The sequence below is a fragment of the Sus scrofa genome, chromosome 16 (genome assembly GCF_054392235.1).
Source record: "Sus scrofa isolate SSC_HxYL_T2T_F1_AM1 chromosome 16, Sscrofa_HxYL_maternal_Yorkshire_Landrace_v2.0, whole genome shotgun sequence".
Lineage (NCBI taxonomy): Eukaryota > Metazoa > Chordata > Mammalia > Artiodactyla > Suidae > Sus > Sus scrofa.
In genome coordinates this window covers 32,442,225-32,461,581 of record NC_139398.1, presented here as the reverse complement: position 1 = coordinate 32,461,581, position 19,357 = coordinate 32,442,225, and the positions used below count along the sequence as shown (strand labels likewise).

At 43.6% G+C, this 19,357-nt stretch overlaps 1 protein-coding gene across 30 annotated transcripts in view; it reads right to left on the bottom strand.

Annotated features, from left to right (window-relative positions):
• The window catches only part of RAI14 (retinoic acid induced 14), a 169,451-nt gene that overhangs the window by 32,679 nt on the left and 117,415 nt on the right, over positions 1-19,357 (bottom strand). For 19 of the 30 annotated variants that reach the window (XM_085001479.1, XM_085001495.1, XM_085001481.1 and 16 more), the window contains 1 exon segment: positions 3,249-3,337. In XM_085001479.1, the coding sequence (XP_084857605.1) occupies positions 3,249-3,337 (89 nt within the window). 30 annotated transcript variants of the gene reach the window in all.

The window sequence follows — 19,357 nt, the reverse complement described above, 5'->3', positions numbered from 1 at the left end:
TCCTGTGGATTGCGACACACACTCTTCAGAGGGAGAGATGGGAGGAGGTGAGATAACCAACAGGAAGGACGTGAGCCGTAAAGGCCATCACGTGTATCTTGTTTTGTGGTGACAGAGAAAAGGCTGAGAAGTGCTGCTCTAGATAACACAACAGACCTGCCATGCACACTTACCCCTGCAGCTTTTCCTGCATTCTCTTTGCAGGCTTTCAAGAAATCGCGAGAAGTCAGTGTCTCACTCAGACCAAAGCCAAGCAATAAGCCCGGGACCAGAGTGCTGACGTCCTTGCTAAAGATGTCAGGTGAGAGAGAAGTGACTGGCAGATGTGGGATATTTGCAACTCATGGAATGTTTGGACCGTGGTCCGGGGCGACAAAGTGCTGTGGATTCCACCAATTTTGATTAGAGGTGGAAAAAAAAAAAAAGGAGTGTTTCCACTGACCAGCCCAGAAGGAGTCCAGAATGGGTCTGCAGCATCCCCTCCAGTGTGGCCTATTGGAGGGCACCATCATTTCAGTCCACAAAGAAGCAGGCACTGCGTGGGGGTGTCTAGGACTCGGTGCCTGACTCGCCAGGTTCTCAGAAACTGAATTGGGGCTGGGGTAGCAAATCCCACATGATGTTAGATGGCCACTGAAAACAATATATATTTTTTTAGCCACACCCACGGCACATGGAAGTTCCTGGGCAAGGGACTGAACCCACGCCACAGCAGCAATCTGAGCTTCTGCAGTAACAAGTGCCAGATTCTTAACCTGCCATGCCACAAGGGAACTCTTAAAACTCTCTTAAGAGCTTTCAGTGCAGGAATTTTTTTAAAGGCAGAATGTAGAGTTCATTATGTACTGTGATCTCAGCTATGTACAAATGTGCCAGAAAAATCTGGTAAGAAAAATAGCACAACAGTACAATTGTTTTCTTCTTGATAGGAGCAGAAGCACTGGTTATCTTCATGACAGCTGTCTGCATTTCCCAAATTTTCTACAATGAGCGTGTATTAAAGAAACCTTTTCCCCTTTAATCAAAACATGGGGGAGAGACATTTGGTTACGATGTTACGAAATACATTATGAAATAACTAGACTCCTGTCTAATCTTTCTTAACATCAAATACAGCGAAACAAGACTGTGTAACAGCTCCAATTGAGTCACTCTAACAAATTCTTTGAGATTATGATTTTCTTAGAGAGAAAGTCTATCTACTTAGGAGGACGTATATTCTCATCACGGGGACTTTACCAATCATACTCTGTGTAGGTAGTATGACTTCAGAAGCAGTAACAATAAACTTTAAAAACAAAATAACTGGGTCCTGGGATTAAAGGCGACTGTAATTAGCAACATAAATTAGTATTTCCCTCAAGGGAGTCACTTAAGGAAACCATTCAATCTTCCACTGGCATTGCCATTTCTCAAAATATTTTTTTGGAGCTTTCTGTGACTTGGGAAAATCATTCTGTTACGTCAATCACTCCCTATTTTTGACCAAAAATGGTTTTTCCAGTTTGACACCTCATTTACCTGACTTGACTTCAAGTGGCTCTTGGCCTGTCCTAAAAAAAAAAACAAATCTATTCTCAAAAATAAAGAGTCCCAAATGCTGCGATTTTTTTTTATTTCGAGAGCCATAGACTTTTTGAAAATAATGTGGAAACGCAAGTTTTCCAACCATATTTTGAGTAATAATTGTATCTTCGCAATTACCTACCTGATTGACCAAACTGCCTCCAAGATGATGAGGTGTCAGTGGTAGTTTTTGGGGGGGGCGGGGGCACATGGAAAGGGATCCATTATGGATTAGTGAAAAGCCTAAATAAAGACTACAGAATAGACTGATTTCCTATTTCAGCAAAAACTAACAAAACCCTATTACAAGACAAAGGTTTTCAAGTACAAAAAAGAACTGAAAAGCTAGCAGTAGCTGCTTCGGTCTTTTGGTGTGGTCAACAGGGACAGAATCCCAGACTGGGGACCCCAGGGGCTCCCTTCTGTAGAACAACGTTCAAAGGTAAGACTATGCTTCCTTTTCTCACTATGTGCCTTGATCATCATTTAGCAACACCGGCTTCACGTTAGAATCACTTGGGAGCTTTACAAAAATTGCCATTTGGCTGGAAATGTTCAGATGATGGAGTCTGAATTTCAGAGGATAGAGCTGGAGTGTGTGTGTGTGTGTGCGCGCGCGCGCGCTATTTTTTTTCTTTCTTCCCCTTTTCCCTGATGGAGTCTGAATTTCAGAGGATAGAGCTGGAGTGTGTGTGTGTGTGTGTGTGTGTGTGTGTGCTATTTTTTTCTTTCTTCCCCTTTCCCCTGATGGAGTCTGAATTTCAGAGGATAGAGCTGGAGTGTGTGTGTGTGTGTGTGTGTGTGTGCGCGCTATTTTTTTCTTTCTTCCCCTTTCCCCCTGTCCCCTTTTGCTCCCCTCCTGGCAGCTGGTCCATATGAAGATCATGGCTTCTGTCCAGACAGCTCATCTCAGCTAGTTGATGAAAAGAGTGCCTACAGGATTCACTCTATTCATTACTTCATATCATGATTCATGGAACAAAAATTAGGAAGGGCTGTATGGACCATACACACACACACACACACACACACACATATATATATATATATATATTTTTTTTTTTTTCCAGCCATGGCATGAGTGGCTTCATGTGGGATCTCAGCTCCCAGACCAGGGATTGGATTGAACCCAGGTAGTGAAAGGACTGAGTCCTACCACCAGACACCAAGGAACTCTCATACATATAAGTTTAGAAAATGATTTTTTTTTTTAATCTTTTTAGGGCCACACCCACGGCATATGGAAATCCCTGGGCTAGGGGTCAAATCAGAGCGGTAGCTGCCAGCCTACACCACAGCAACGCGGGATCCGAGCCACGTCTGCAACCCACACCACAGCTCATGGTAACGCCAGATCCTTAACCCACTGAGCAAGGCCAGGGATGGAACCCATGTCCCTCATGGATACTAGCCAGGTTCGTTACCATTGAGCCACACCAGAACTCCAAAAATAAAGTTTTTTAATGACGGATCAGAAGCACAAAGTTTCTAGTTGATAAACCACATATAAGATGAAAACCCCTATAAAGGCACAAATAATGAAACCATGTCAGAACCTAGCCATTGGAGGAGACTTTCAGCTTATCTGTAGACCATAAAATTCCCACCATGAACATGTAATTAACCTTTAAGATACCCACCCTCCTGCTGGCCTGCCAACTTTAAAGATAAAAACTACATACCGGCAGTGTCTTGGGCTGTCACATCCACGCCATGTGTAACCATGACCCTGAGACATTCCACGTGTCCTTTCGTAGCAGCAAGATGAAAGCTGGAAAAGAGGCAACACAATCGCCTTAAGATTTCCATTCTTCAGAGCTCCTCTCCAATGATGGTTTTTTGTTGGATTTTTTTTTTTTTTTTAACCTCTTGGTATATGCCTTCTCTCATTTGAGCTCCACAACCACCTAGTGAGTAGGTATCGTTATCAAGCTCATTTCAAAGATGAGGAAATGGACGCTCAAAGCCATCTGATAATTTACCCACTGACACTTTTTACTAAGTAAGAGACTAGAAGCTAGATCTTGGGTCTTTCACCTTAAAGACCAGGCTTGAAAAAAAGTAAGATTCAACTATACTCCTTGTCTCTTTAGGGAACAACAGCCAAAGAGTCCCAACTGGATTCAATTCCTAAAATAGGTAATTCATCACTTTTTCCTGTGTTGTCTAGGGCTTCACCAAAGCCATACTTTTTAAGTAATCCATTCTATAAAGAAAAACTTGTCTAAGTCAAACGATGTTCAAGGTTCTTGGATAGCAGCAAGGTCAAGTTCATTGTTGTGTTCTAGATAAATAACAATCGGTGTACAAAACTTTTGTTAAGTAGCTAATGTGTGCCAACTACGCACTTTCATACATTATCTTACCATCTACTTTAATACAGTATCTCTCTTCATTCTCATGAAAGCCTTTTGAGGGGAGTCCTAACACAGCCTCCATTAGATGGCAGGTGTCTACACTTAGTCAGGTGCAAACAGCATTGACGAAAGCCCACAACTGGGCTCCACTACTCAATGCCACTTGGGAGTACGACCTGCACTCAGCATGTTTAGACTTGCCATTAGAAAAGGATAACATCCTAATGCCACACCCATCATCCTCAAAGATGCCAAGGGTCCAGGGCACTTCTGCAGGCGGAAGAAAAGCACAGTTCCCCTGGGCATTCAGGCCCAGAGGCTGAGAAGGCAAAAACCATGGGAAGATCTCCACCCTGGAGGTCTTCCCTCTTCTCAGCCTCCTTTCTAGAGAAGGGGGTTAATGAGCCTCATAGTCTCCTCCTGCCTCAGTTCTGTTTTAGGGAGTTACCTTCTCAGGATACTTGCTGTGCAGCACCTTAGTATCTGTACCTCTGAATTAATAACTAGGCATATTTTTTCACAGGACAGGACTTGTCACAGGGGCCCAGGGTCATACCCAACTAGCAAATCCAAGGGCTTGACCAATGTGAACCCAAGTCAGCTTGACCCCACACCTCTGCTCCAGAGAACAAGGCTGAGTGAAGGTGGGCAGGTCAGCAAATGCAGATACATCAGGTCTGGTGGCTAATCGGCCATTCATCGGCTGTGTACGTGGGGAAGTCAGTCTAACCTCTCTGAGCTTACATCTCCTCCACTGTAAAGTGTGGGGATTGAATCAGATGATATCTGCTGTTCCCTCTAGCACTAACACTCTCTCATTTTAATCTACCCGGCTCTGGTCACAGCAACTATTTCTGCATTTGAGCAGCAATTTCTGCGTAATGCTTCTTTACAGTCAAAACCCACATTGTAGGTGATTACACATTACAGTGAAACTTTGATCATATGGAATGACTTGGGAATGTGCTGGTGACCTGTGTAAATGGAATTCCTGATTAAATCCAGCTTCTCCAAAAGACCCTCCCTAAAAGGCAGTACAATGTTATCTCTGTTTTCAGCATGGCTGGGGTAACTTAACTTGACAGTAAGTAAAGTTCATCTTTAAGCAGTGAACCCTTTGATCGTAGTGGAAGGTTTCTAAACTCAGGTTTCCCCAGCCTTATGAACAGGATATGTTAACGTAATTTAATTGCTCTTGGGGACAGGAAATCACCACCTCAATTACTGAACTCTGCTCTCCAATCTATTAATCTGCATGTCCCAGATTATTAAACCCTAATATTTATTGACATTCATTTTCTTTTCTTTTTTTTTTTTCTTTCTCTTTAGGGCCAGCACATGGAAGCTCCCAGGCTAGGAGTCAAATCGGAGCACAGCTACCAGCCTAGACCACAGCCACAGCGGATCCGAGTCACGAGTCACATCTGCAACCTACACTGCAGCTTGGGGCAACACTGGATTCTTCACCCATTGAGCAAGGCCAGGGATCAAACCCGCATCCTCACAAACACTATGTCAACTCTGTAACCCACTGAGCCACAACGGGAACTCCCTATCTTCTTGTCTTAGTGTCTATGCATTTGCTTCTAAGCTGTTCACTCAGCATTTCCTATGACTAGGGGAGCACTCAATCAAAATGATCTGGACAAGGGGGCAGCCATAGCCCAGGCTAAAGATAAAAGTACCAGGATTAGTAATTAGCACATGAACACACATTATGCACACACACAAACCCACCACACAACATACAAGTGTGTACAGATATAGAACTTTTGACTGAAGTTTAACATAAGAGAGTTACACCTATTATAGTTGGAGCACCTGCTAAAATTTAACGGGTGGAGCAGGCCCCTCTTATGTTCATACTGAAGAAACAGAACATGGCTGGAGACCCCAAATCCCTCCTCGTACCTCCTGCTGGCACCCCAGAAACTCTCCGTGTGCCTCTTCTAGTTACTAACCTCTCTTTATGAGGTTAGTTCTGTTTTTTCTACTCTGAGTCTTCTCGGATTACCTCTGGATTGCATACTGTAATCACAGGGGATCAATGCTGCAGACACAGGTGACAATATAACATCACTGTAGGCCACTACTGCACCTGATAAATGTGGCCTAATGAACTCGACGAGCTGGTCTATGGATATGGGAGTTGTGGGGTTTCAGGATCATTATTTGGAAAGTCAGTGATCATGACAAGGCCAGAGAAGTGAGGCGTTAGGGAGTCAGACTCAATATCCAATCCAATCTGATGAAAGAAACTTTCTTACATGTTGCTTTTTAAAACGAAGTCTCCCTGGTGTATTGCACAGGGAACTCTACCCGATATTCCGTGATCATCTAGGTGGGAAAAGAACATAAAAGAGAACGGATGTGTGTACATGTTTAACCGAATCTCTCTGTTGTACAGAAATGATCACAATCGTGTAAACCAACAGCACTTCAATACCACTTTAAAAAATGAAAAAATAAAATAAAATGAATCCCCGGGCTCAGCGTATAGCAACCCATCTTTCATGTCTACTTTATTGAGGGATCCAGTTCATTAAGGTTTCAATGCATATGTTTTAAATAAATTGTGTGTGTGTTTTCATGAATGAGACATTGTTTTGCCCTCTCTCTTTACTTTAGATCAGGAAGTGACTTTTTCTTTTATTCTGGGAAATCTCCAACTACGCTCTTGCCAAACATTGTGTCCTAGGAAAAGACAGTGAGAGTCTTTTCCCAATTCACAATTTTATCCTCATATATTTTACCTAAAATTTCAGCACTCACTACTCTTATAGATAAAATGAACAAGTACAAATATAAATAATTAGAAACAGCCAACTCTATAAGGAGAGCTGGTCCTTTTATATTACAAAATCTAATATCAATATTTTAGCTAGTAAAATCATTCTTAGTTGATGTGACTCAACCAAACATACCATATTTTGCAGTGTTTCGGAAAGAAGAGTCAGTTCCAGGGGTTTGTTGCAGTCTGATGTCACTTATAACTGCTGTTCTACCTTCTAAAACACACTGGGCATTGGGATAAGCATAAAAAAGCAGGACATTGAGAAGAGTTGATCATTTTATCCAGAAGTTTCTGGTTCATCTTTCCAGACAGACAAAGAACTCCACTATGTATCATCGCTCCTTCTCTCCAAGCACACATTTCCAGGAAACAGGAAGGAGCAAAGCCAAGAAACAGGATATATAGGTCTGCTCTCAGGGAATACCACTCCCTAATGCTGTGCATCATCTGTCTGCCCCTCCAGGTTTGCCCTTCATCTTGACCCTTTGGGTCTATTATCCTGGAGGCAGGCTTCTCTAGTGCACTGCATCCAATGGGCTGCCTCGTCCTTTGGCTTCTGGTTGGGATCGACCAATAGGAGGCACTTACAAGAGACGGGAGATGAGAAGGAAGAGTTCAGGGCCCCTCTACCCCCTCCCTGCAGGGCCGCACACTGGCAGCAGCTGCCTTCCTCTCCTTCCTCTGTGGAGTTCACAGCCCTGGGGCCCAGGTCTTCCAAAGTGACAGCTGCAGCTCTTTCTGAATGTTCTTCTCGCCTCTTCAGGTGTGGGTGGTGACGGTGGTGGTGAAATACATTTCCACTCTTACCAGCCAGGGCTGCTTTCCCAGCCTTGCTGGTTTCATCTGACCACAGGTTTGTAAACAGTTCTCTTCTTAAACGTGCATCAATTTTCCTATTTGAGGGTGCTACCCATTTCCTGCCGGGACCTTGAATGACCCGAGTGTTGGGTATTTTGTGTGCGGTGAGCATCCACAGGATGGACGATTAGGCTTTAGGCTCCTGTGGATATTATGTGATTAAATATTTATAAGGGCAAAGTCAGCCTTAAAAATGGTTTTTTTTTTTTTTTTTGGTGGGTTTTTTTTGTTTGTTTGGTTGGGTTTTTTTTGGCTTTTTAGGGCCACATATGCGGCATACAGAGAAGTTCCCAGGCTACAGGTGGAATCGGAGTTGCAGCTGCCGGCCTACGCCACAGCCACAGCAACAAGGGATCCAAGCCGCATCTGCGACCTACACCACAGCTCACGGCAACGCCGGATCGTTAACCCACTGAGCAAGGCCAGGGATCGAACCCGCAACCTCATGGTTTCTAGTCGAATTCGTTCACCACTGCGCCACGATGGGAAAGACGAGAACACAAGTAGAAAAGATCATCGACAACCGGAGCTGTAAAGGAGGAACCACAAGGAGTCAGGTAGGAGGCGCGGAGACGTGGTAGAGTGAAGACCCAGACTCCAGGTAGGCAGCCCACAAACAGGAGGACAATTACAACTGCAAAGATAGTCTCCAAGAAGGGAGGGGTCCAAGCCCAGAGGTCCTGCACCAGGAAGATGGGGCCCCAAAATATCTGGCTTTGAAGGCCAGCAGGCTTACTGTCAGAAGGAGCAGAGGGCTGTGGATGTGCACAAAATCTCACATGCTCTGGGATCCAGGGCAGAAGAAGTAATTTGAAAGAAGCCTGGGTCAGGCCCACCTGCTGATCTTGGAGAGTCTCCCAGAGAGGCAGGAGACGACTGGAGCTCACCCTGGGGACATAGACAATGATGACAGCCATTTATGCCCACATGTATGTGGGCATTTCATCTATGACAAAAGAGGCAAGAATACATGATGGAGAAAGGACAGCCTCTTTAACAAATGGTGTTGGGAAAACTGGATGGCTACCTGCAAAAGAAGCCCTCTAGGCTACTTTGTCACATCATATACAAAAATAAACTCAAAGTGGATTCAAGATTTAAAGGTAAGACCTGAAAATAGAAAACTTCTAGAAGAAAATTTAGGCAATATGCTCTTTGATGACAATCTTAGTAATATTTTTTTGATTACGTCTCTTAAGGCAAGAGAAACAAAAAGCAAAAATAATCATATGGGACCTAATCAAACTAAAAAACTTTTGTACAGGAAAGAGAACTATAAGCAAAACAGAACAAAACAAAAAGGCCAGCTACTGAATGAAAGAAGATATTTGCAAAAAACAAATCTGAGAAGGGGTTAATACCCCAAATATACAAAGAACTCATACAATTCAATGTTTAAAAAAAAAAAAAAAAGACTAAAAAATAGGCAGAGGATCTAGACAGGCATTTTTCCAAAGGAAGACATAGAGATAGCTAACAGACACATGAAAAGATGCTCAATATCACTCGTCGAGGAAATGGAAATCAAAACCACAGTAAGATACAATTGTCAGAACAGCTATTAGCAAAAAGACAACCAATCTCAAGTGCTGACAAAGGTATGGGGCAAAGGGAACTCTAGTACAGTATTGGTGGGACTACAGTTGGTGCAGCCTCTATGGAAAACAGTACAGAGAGTCATCAAAAAATGAAAAATACAGGCCTTCCCAACGTGGCACAGCGGAAACGAATCCAACTAGGAATCATGAGGTTTCAGGTTTGATCCCTGGTCTTGCTCAGTGGGTCAAGGATCCGGCATTGCTGTGTGTGGTATGGGTCGCAGACGTGGCTTGGATCTGGTGTTGCTGTGGCTGTGGCACAGGCCAGCAGCTGTAGCTCTGATTAGACGTCTAGCCTGGGAATCTCCATATGCCTCAAGTATGGCCCTAAAAAGCACACAAAAAATAGAACTACTATACGATCTAGCAATTCCACTCCTGGGTACTCATCTGAAGAAAATGAAAACACTCCTTTAAAGATAAATATACTTCTATGTTCATTACAGTATCTTTTTTAAGCTAAAAACAAAACCAAAACAAAAAGCAACCAAGGACAACATCTCAAGGTCACAGATCTTATTAATCTATAAATTCACCCTCTCTAACCCTTCCCCCACACAACTGGATTATCATTTATATTTTTCATCTCGAAATTTTTCTATACATGTATTTAAAAGATAAGCACTTTACAAAGTAGAAATAATGCAGTGAAATCCTTTGTATCCTATACCAAGTCTAACTTCAATGTGAATCTTATTTCATCTATATTCTTATGAGCCATTTTTGTTTTGAAGCAAATCTCATTTCATTCATAAATATTTCTATATTTCTCAAATACAATAGCTCTTTACAAAAATATAATACTATTATCACACCTGAAACATTTATTTATTTTTGTCTTTTTAGGGCCACACCTGAGGCATATGGAGGTTCCCAGGCTAGGGGTCCAATCGGAGCTGTAGCTGCCGGCCTACACCACAGCCACAGCAATGCCAGATATGAGCCACGTCTGAGACCTACACCACAGCTCACGGCAATGCCGGATCCTTAACCCACTGAGCGAGGCCAGGGATCAAACCCGCATCCTCATGGATGCTAGCTGGATTGTTTCCACTTCACCAGGACAGGAACTCCGCACCTGATGGTTAACGATAATTCTTGAGTAATGCCAAACTTTTAAGCACTGGTGTTCACATTTCCAACGGCTTCATAAAGGTAATCATTTTAAAATTATTTGTGTAAATCAAAATCCAAAAAAAAAAAAAAAAAAAAAAGTCAACATACTGTAACTAGGTCTAGAGGCTTGGTTTCATACAGGTTCAGTTTTTGGGAAGGCTACTTCCAAAGTGATGTCGTGTATAGTTACTGGAGACATACAGTATCAGTTGGCTCATTTTCTGTGACCTGAGCAAGCGCTGACAGTCGCCGTTTGGATTATCCTTTGATTTGGGGTTTGTAAAATGGTGGCAGCCTAATCTATTATTTCCTTTTTATTTATTTGTTGGAATTCTTCCGGAGGGGGAAAAAAAATCCCCTCAATGACAATTTAGTTTTCTTGAAATACAGGACATACTGGAAAAAGAAATATTTGACCTTTTACTTCAATGAAAGTTTTCAGATGAACCAGTTGGTGCCCAGACATCCTAAGGAGACCAATGTGGGGGCAGGATTAATGCAGGTAAGTTATATATATGTACATTGAGTATGTGATACTCAACCTGTTCTCTAGGGTTTTGTTTTCGGTTTTTATAACTTAAGTATTTTCACCATGGTACATCCCAGTGTTTAATACAATAAATGCACGTCATACCCACTGCCATAAAAAAGCATCTCAACTCTGCATGAAATTGAATTGACTATTTAAGATAGTTGGGCATTTTTGGCTAACATGCTTTGAAGAAGAATGTGTCAAATCACTTTAATTATACAGAATATGATGTGTGACTTCAAAAGAGTTTTCAGATATAGTGTGAGGCCAAAGGAGGAGCCAGTTTAAAAGGTTTAAGATACACTGTCCCAAGGATAAGAAAAACAACTGACAAGCGCCAGTACTCAGTCTAGAATGCCCCATGATGCAAAAAAGAAAGGCTATGATTCAGAGTTTTTGTTTGTTTTTGGCCGTGCCCATGGCACGTAGAAGTTCCCAGGCCAGCGATGGAACCCGTGCCACAGCAGTGACCAAAGCCATAGCAGGGACGGTGCTGGATCCTTAACCAGCTAAGGTACCAGGGAACTCTTGTCATTCAGATTTTAAACTTCAGATCTGATCTTGAAAAAAGAACCAATACTCCATCCACAACACATATGGGCACACACAAATATCATACGACTGTTCTAAAACTGGGAAAACTTTTCTTTCCTTTTTGCTTTTGAGGGCCACACGCCAGGCATATGGAGGTTCCCAGACTATGAGTCAAATTGGAGCCGTAGCCGCTGGCCTACGCCACAGCCACAGCCACGCCACAGCCACAGCCACAGCAATGCGGGATCTGAGCCATGTCTGCAACCTACACCACAGCTCGCGGCTTAACCCACTGAGAGAGGCCAGGGATCCAACCTGCGTCCTCATGGATACTGTCAAGTTCGTTTCCACTGAGCCACATCAGGAACCCCTAAAACTGGGAAAACTTAAAAGTTCTATGGGCATATCCAGAGAAATAACAAGGGTTCTTCAGCAATGAATTAGAAAGAAAAGAAGGTCTAGTAAAATCCTCAATGCCTTATACTATATTCTATACTTTCTCTTACTGTATTTAAAATGTATTTTACAATATACATTACATATACTATTGTATACCATGTTCTATCATAAAAAAAAATCTGTGGGCTAGATTTAGAAAAGCAAAATATAAAATAAGAAAGAATAACTATCAAGACATAGTTATTTTGGTATCTATTGAACATTTTGATTAAATACTCTGATACCCTTGAAGTATTCTTTTATTTAATCATATATCCTTGCTATAGAATTTTAGTCAGAAAATCATTATCGGAGTTCCCGTCGTGGCTCAGTGGTTAACGAATCCGACTAGGAACCATGGTTCCGACCATGAGGTTGCGGGTTCGATCCCTGGCCTTGCTCAGTGGGTTAAGGATCCGGCATTGCCGTGAGCTGTGGTGTAGGTTGCAGACTCGGCTGGGATCTTGCGTTGCTGTGGCTCTGGCGTAGGCCAGTGTCTACAGCTCCGATTTGACCCCTTGCCTGGGAATCTCCATGTGCTGCGGGAGCGGCCCAAGAAATGGCAAAAAGACAAAAAAAAAAAAAAAAAAGAAAGAAAATCATTATCTATTCTGGGACAAAATATATATAGTCTGAGTTTGCTAAATCAATCATCACATTAAGGAAAACCCACATGGTCAGTGTACTGATTTAGGTCTGTTTTGTTTTTAAGAAAGCTGTACAGGAGTTCCCATTGTGATTCAGCAGTAACAAACCCAAATAGTATCCATGAGGATGCAGGTTTGATCCCTGGCCTCACTCAGTAGCTTAACAATCGGCATTACTGTGAGCTGTAGGTATAGGTTGCAGATGTTGCTAGGATCTGGCATGGCTATGGCTGTGGCCGTGGCCATGGCTGGCAGCTGTAGCTCTGGTTCAACCCCTAGCCTGGGAACCTCCAAATGCTGCAGGTTAGGCCCTAAAAAGAAAGAAAAAAAAAAAAAAAAAAGCAATCAAGCTGTACAAATGCGGAAGAAATAAAGCACAAATATTACAATGAGACGACTCTGTCAGCAGGTTCCTAACAGCCCAGCTCCATCTGAGCTCCATACCACGTATGCATTCAATCTAGTTACCTTACACGTGAACCCAACCAACAACCAGCAAAAAGAACAGCATCATTTTGTCAATTCTCCTTTAGCTGCTGGAGAAGAAAGCCTTGTCATCCCTCTCTCATATCCCCAGCCCTGTGCCTAGAAGAAGCTCTTAATCATGAGTGGAGTAAACGCCCTTGCACAGAAAGGCAAGGTGGGAACATTACACGATCGTGTGTTGCATCTGGATATCCAGTCATTTTACAGCTTTAACATCAGAAAATCTGGTCCTTATTCCAAATGGCCACGATTTTTAACAATTAAACAAAACTTCCAAGCTTACAGCTTTACTAAAGCGTAGAGGAGGGACAGGCATGGGCAGTCCAATGATAAAGTGTAACACAAAGCAGGATACTGGAGAGGCGAGACACAATCTTTAAGGGCTCAGACTAACTGGGTGTGAATCTGCACTTTGCTGCTTATCAGTAATGCGTGATCCTGGGCAAGAGCTCTCTGTATCTCAGTTTCCGCATCTATAAAATGGGCTGTGAGGAATAAATGGGGTATACGTTAAAGTACGTAGCAAAACATCAAGCATGAAGTAAACACCCAAGAAAATGTCACCAGTCACTACAGCCGCATCCACACAAGGCAAGGCAGAGTCTGGGACACGCTGCTTAATAAAAGGATTTGTCTCAATGTTCAGAAAAGACAGGCTAGCAGAGATTAGGTGGGAACCACCACTGTGGAAGCAATGAAAGAAAGAGAGAGAGAGGAGGGAGAGGGGAAGGAGTGGGATGGACAGGGAGTTTGGGGTTGGTGGACGCAACTATTACATTTAGACTAGAAAAGCAATGAGGGCCTACTGAACAGCACAGGGAATTACATCCAATCTCTTGGGACAGAGCATGATGGGAGATGGTATGAGGAAAGGAATGTATACATAGGGATGATTGGGTCACTCTGCTGTACAGTAGAAATGAGCACAACACTGTAAATCAACTACACTTTATTAAAAAAAGAAAAAAGAGTAGAAATGAGCACAACACTGTAAATCAACTACACTTTAATTTAAAAAAAGAAAAAAGAGGAAGAACGCCAGAAAAAGAGAGTTGTAGACAGTTGCAGACAGAAAAAAAAAAAAAAAAAAAAAAAATCCAAGACCAGCCTTGTCTAATGCTCACACTTGAGCTGCTAACATTTTGGCACCTTCCACAGAAGTGATAATCCCCAAAGCAGAGTTTGGCAGCAACAAGTCATTAGCATTTAGGCTCTGAATGTGAACGAGCAGCAGAGCCAACTTTTAATAAAATACTCAAGTGGAAAGTTGGGTAAGGTTGGGTGGGAAACTGCAATGAGTCACTGACAGAACCTGGATTTGGAAATGACAGTGAGTAGGTTTCCTTTCTCGTGCAGTGACTGGTAAACGCGGGCATCCTCAGCGTGGCAGTCCAGGTGCCTGGTGGGAGCTGGTCTGGACTGCAGGTGGGCATCTAGGTCTATGCTTATATATTTTCATAAACTACTCCAGCTATAGATACACATATTAATTCACTCCTATATGTACTATGATATGAGGGTGTTTATGTGCCAGACACTGTTCTAAGTATTGAGAAACACATGGTGAATAAAAGAAAATCCTCATGGATCTCGGCTTTTGGTAGGAAGACTCAAGATAAACCAGCAGTTCTCAACTAGGGGTGATTCTGCCCCCACCCAGGGGACATTTGGCAACATCTGGAGACACTTTTGATTATTCACAGAGGAGGGGTAGATAGATTCTCCTGGGATCTAAAGTGTAAAGACCAGAGATGCTGCTAAACATCCCAGGATGCACAGAACATCTCCCCACAACACACGGTTCCCTGACTAGTCTAATCCGTCAATAACTCAACATGACAAAATGTCAACAGTTCCCAGGTTGAGAAATTTTGTGATGACCATTTAAACAAATGCATGCTGAGCTATAATTCTTTTTTCTTTCTTTCTTTCTTTTTTTTTTTTTCTTTTTGGTTTTAAGGCCACACTCAAGGCATATGGAGGTTCCCAGGCTAGGGGTCGAATCGGAGCTGTAGCCACCAGCCTACGCCAGAGCCACAGCAACGCGGGATCCGAGCTGCATCTGCAACCTACACCACAGCTCACGGCAATGCCGGATCCTTAACCCACTGAGCGAGGCCAGGGATCGAACCCACAGCCTCGTGGTCCCTAGTCGGATTCATTAACCACTGAGCCACGACGCGAACTCCAGAGCTATAATTCAATTAAAACAAATTAAAGACTGAAGAAACATGAGCAGATTCCAATCTTTTCATTGAAATATATTTTACGGCATGTGACTTCATTTTAAAATGTACAATGTAGTTGTTTTGAGTATAAAACAAAGCAGTGCCACCAACATCACTATCTAATTCCAGAACATTTTCATCAACCTAAAAAAAAAAAAAATCCTCATACCCATTAGCGTTCACTCCTCAAGCCCATGCTCCAACCCCTTACCCCCACCTCTGGCAATCGCTAATCTGCTTTCTGTGTCTATGGATTTGCCTATTCTGGACATGTCATCAGGATGGAATCATATAATACGCAGTCTTTTGCACTTGGCTTCTTTTCTTTGGCATGTTTTCAGGATTCATCCATGTTGTAGCACAAAGCAGTACTTCATTCCTTCCACTGGATGCATAAAGCACATTTTATTTATCCATTCATCGGTTATGGACATTTGGATCGTTTCTACTTTTTGGTTATGATGAATAATGCTGCTAAAACATTTTGGGTTCAAGTGTTTGTGTGAACATCTGTTTTCAGTTTAATGGGTATGGACCCAGGAATGGAATTGCTGAGCCACATGGTAACCGTGTTAAAGTCTTCAAGGAAATGCTAGACTATGTCTTAAAGCTGCTGCACCAAGGGACACCCCCAGCAACAACATGAAGGATCGAATTTGTCCACATCCTAGCCAAGCCTTGTTCTCGCCTGGCAAATTTTAACTTCAGAGATGAGAATTTTAATTACACCTAAATGGCCCACAGAAGAAACATTTAAGGCTTTCTTAATGAACCCTTGGGGGGAGCTACTTCAGCTTAATTATCAGCTGAAATTTCCCCTTAGAGGAATATGAGTGAATGCAAACCAAAGTCTGAACATCCTTCAGCTTTGTCTCTGCAGGTTTTTACTCCTCATTAAAAAGGGTGGCCTCTCCTTTTAAAGACAAGAAGTGTCACTCCAGAGGCTACGGGCCATGTATTTTATGAGGGACTCTCTGGCTTATCTCTTCATTTAAACAGGTCAAGAATTCAGTGGAGAAGGGAGGGGTATAAAAGCCTTTATCTACCCTTTTGCCCTAGGGACAGGGACACTGGGCACGGCTCAGGGAGACAGCAGGGTGGCCGTCCTGATTCTCGTGCAGCCAAAGTGACAGCACTTCAATAGCCTATGTCCTGGATACTCAGAATGGTCCATGGACCAGGAGTTCATGAGAGATGCAGCTCTCAGCCCCCAGCTCACACCACTGACTCAAAAGCTGAGGTTTACATTCAGTTTCCCAGCTGACTCATGAGCACATGGCTTTGGGGAAGCACTGCTCTAGAGGGAGGACGAGGTAGGACCCTCACACCTTCATCTTTACCAAGGCACCTACAGTTTCAAAGTTCTTTTGAAAGCATGATCCCCTTGGCCTTGAAAGCAAGCTTGTGCATGTGTTCCACCCAGAGGGAATCTGTGCTATTTTAAGTTTCATTATAATAGGAAATGTCTAGCTTTGCTTACAAAACTCAGCTGGGTCCTTCCACAGAGGGGTAACTAAGAGGCACAAAGGGAGCGGCCTGAAGATTTACATCCTGTTCCTTTGATCCCTTTGCTGCCTACTGATATATGGAATTTCTCTGCTTTTGTCACTTGGAAAGTTCCCAAGGTTTCTGGGCTTAAGAGTTTTGTGGCTCCCGATTGATCTCTCGCTCCCAACCCCGCCCTTCTTCTTCTTCCTCCCTCCCTCCCCTCCACACCCCCCTCCCTCCTTCTCTTCCGCTGACCCCCACCCCCAAGAGAAGACCAAGAAGACCCTGAGGACCCCAGGACAGCAGTTGGGTGGTAGCCTGAAGGCGCAGAGGGAAGAACCAGCAGAAAGAGACAGGACAGCCCAGCCGGGCCTGCTGTTTTGTTGCTGTGTCACCGTAGCTGAGGTACTTCCTTCAGTTCCCTCACCTCTTAAGCCATGTTGGGCCGTCGAAAAAAACATCAGCATCAATAGTAAGAGCATCTGATCTATGGAAACACAAGGCCCTAGTGCCGACTTATCTCATTACATCCCCCGACCAGCCTCTGGGAGGGGTAATTACCATCATCCCCATTTTACAGAGGAGGAAACTGAGGCACAGAGAAGCCGAGGAAGCTTGCCCAAAGTCAGGACTAATAAGGACAAGGGCTTGGATCCTGACCTAGGCATTCTGCCTGCAAAAGGCTCTTCATCATCAAGCTGAGAAGCCGCACTAGTTGTTCAATCACTGCAAACTGGGAAACATCACATAATAAAGCTTAGTGGATGCGCCGCTCTTTAAGAAACAAAGTTTATTCTGTTTTTTTTTTTTTTTTTTTAACATTTTTGTTATTTTGTTTTGTTTTGTTTTTTGGTCTTTTTAGGGCTGCACCCACGGCATATGGAGGTTCCCAGGCTAGGAGTTGAGGAATCAGAGCTGCATTTGCCAGCCTACACCACAGCCACAGCCAGATCCGAGCCACATCTGTAACCTACATCATAGCTCATGGCAAATGCCTGATCCTTAACCCACTGAGTGAGACCAGAGATTGAACCCACATCCTCATGGATACTAGTTGGGTTCATTACCGCAGAGCCACAAAGGGAACTCCTAAGAAACAAAGTTTAAACTTAAAAAAAAGGGAAGTATTGGCCCAAAAGTAAATACACGCTTCTCACTGGGGCAGATCAGGGTTGCCAGTGGTCTCAAATGGAGAATGCAGTTCAAGCACCCCTTCAACAGGGGTTTCATTTCCACAAAACCACTCAGCAAGCTGTGCAAGGACAAGGCAGAGATATTTCTCAAGGGTCTTACCCCGAAGGGGATTTGAACTGTTGCTATTCAAGCCCATGATGGCTGGCCAGGCAAGTTCTATCAGAGTAATAACAAGCACAGCTCTTCTGGTTTCTGACTGCTAGGTGAAATATACATTTGGAGAAAATACAAACTCACGAGGCTCTTTTTAGAAGACTTGGGATGTTCTTTAGGCATATTCGTTCATAGGTGATTTCACTCCAACCAAACTTTTCCTGGCGCCCTTCACGAGCACCCCAACTCCTGATCCCAAAAGAGCTGGTCAGCCCTGCGAAGTTGGGAACACAGCAGGTGGGCCACCGCCATCAACCTCCAATCCCTTCCACTGCTTCTGCAACCAATCTTCACTCTTCAAATGAGGCAAACCTCAAATAAATAACCACACACCAAACCCTACCAGCATGAGACACACCCAGAATTCCAGAGTATTAGAAGGTTCCAGAAGGATTAAACTGGCCCTACAACTTCATTTCACAGATGAAGACACTGAGGCTGAGAGAAGTTAGGAAATGTGTAAAAAATGAGGACGTGGAGTTCCTGCCGTGGCGCAGCGGAAACATCTGACTAACATCTGTGAGGATGCAGGTTCGATGCCTGGCCTCACTAAGTGGGTTAAGGATCCGGCGTTGCCATGGGCTGTGGTGTAGGTCACAGACGCAGCAGCTCGGATCTGATATTGCTGTGGCCGTGGGGTAGGGCGGTGGCTACAGCTCTGACTTGACCCTGAGCCTGGGAACCTCCATATATCACGAGTGTGGCCCTAAAAAGAAAAAAAAAAAAAAAAAAAAGATGAGGACTTGACTGCTCTGCCCTGATTCTAAGAGCCGTTCCCCCCTGCTAAAACCATATCTCCCTTTTTTCCTTTTCAAGCCCTTTATTTCCAAGAGAGGGGTCACCACGGTCCAGGAGATTCAAATACCTCTTGATAACAACCAGCTCTTCCTAATCCTTTGAGAGCTTCAGCATTTCCCAAACACCTAAAATCGCCTACGCTTCAACTGCATTCCTTTCGTAAGACATCTTTCTGGAGGGGGAAGAACACTATTAAATCATAATAAAACAAATCAGGGAACTTAAGTATCTTAGAATTAGGATTTAATCTGAAATCCTTCCTTTGGCACTGCAGGCTCTACATGAGGAGGTCCTGGCTCCCCCCAATGACCCCACCTTCTGGCTCTCTCCCCATCACTGGGGCCCATCAAGCACCTCTGGGCACTTGCCTTGCTGTTCCCTCCACTAGGAGAGCCGTTCCAGAAAAGTGTGTGGCCTGGCACCTCATTCCATCCAGGAATCTGCTAAATGAAAGGCTCTGCTCAAAGAGGCCTTTCTTTCCCAGGTTTATTCAAAGGGGCCCCTGGCTGCCGCTTTTTCCTCAGCCCTCCTGATGCATTACCGAGGTACCTGGTGACTGTCTGTCCGCCC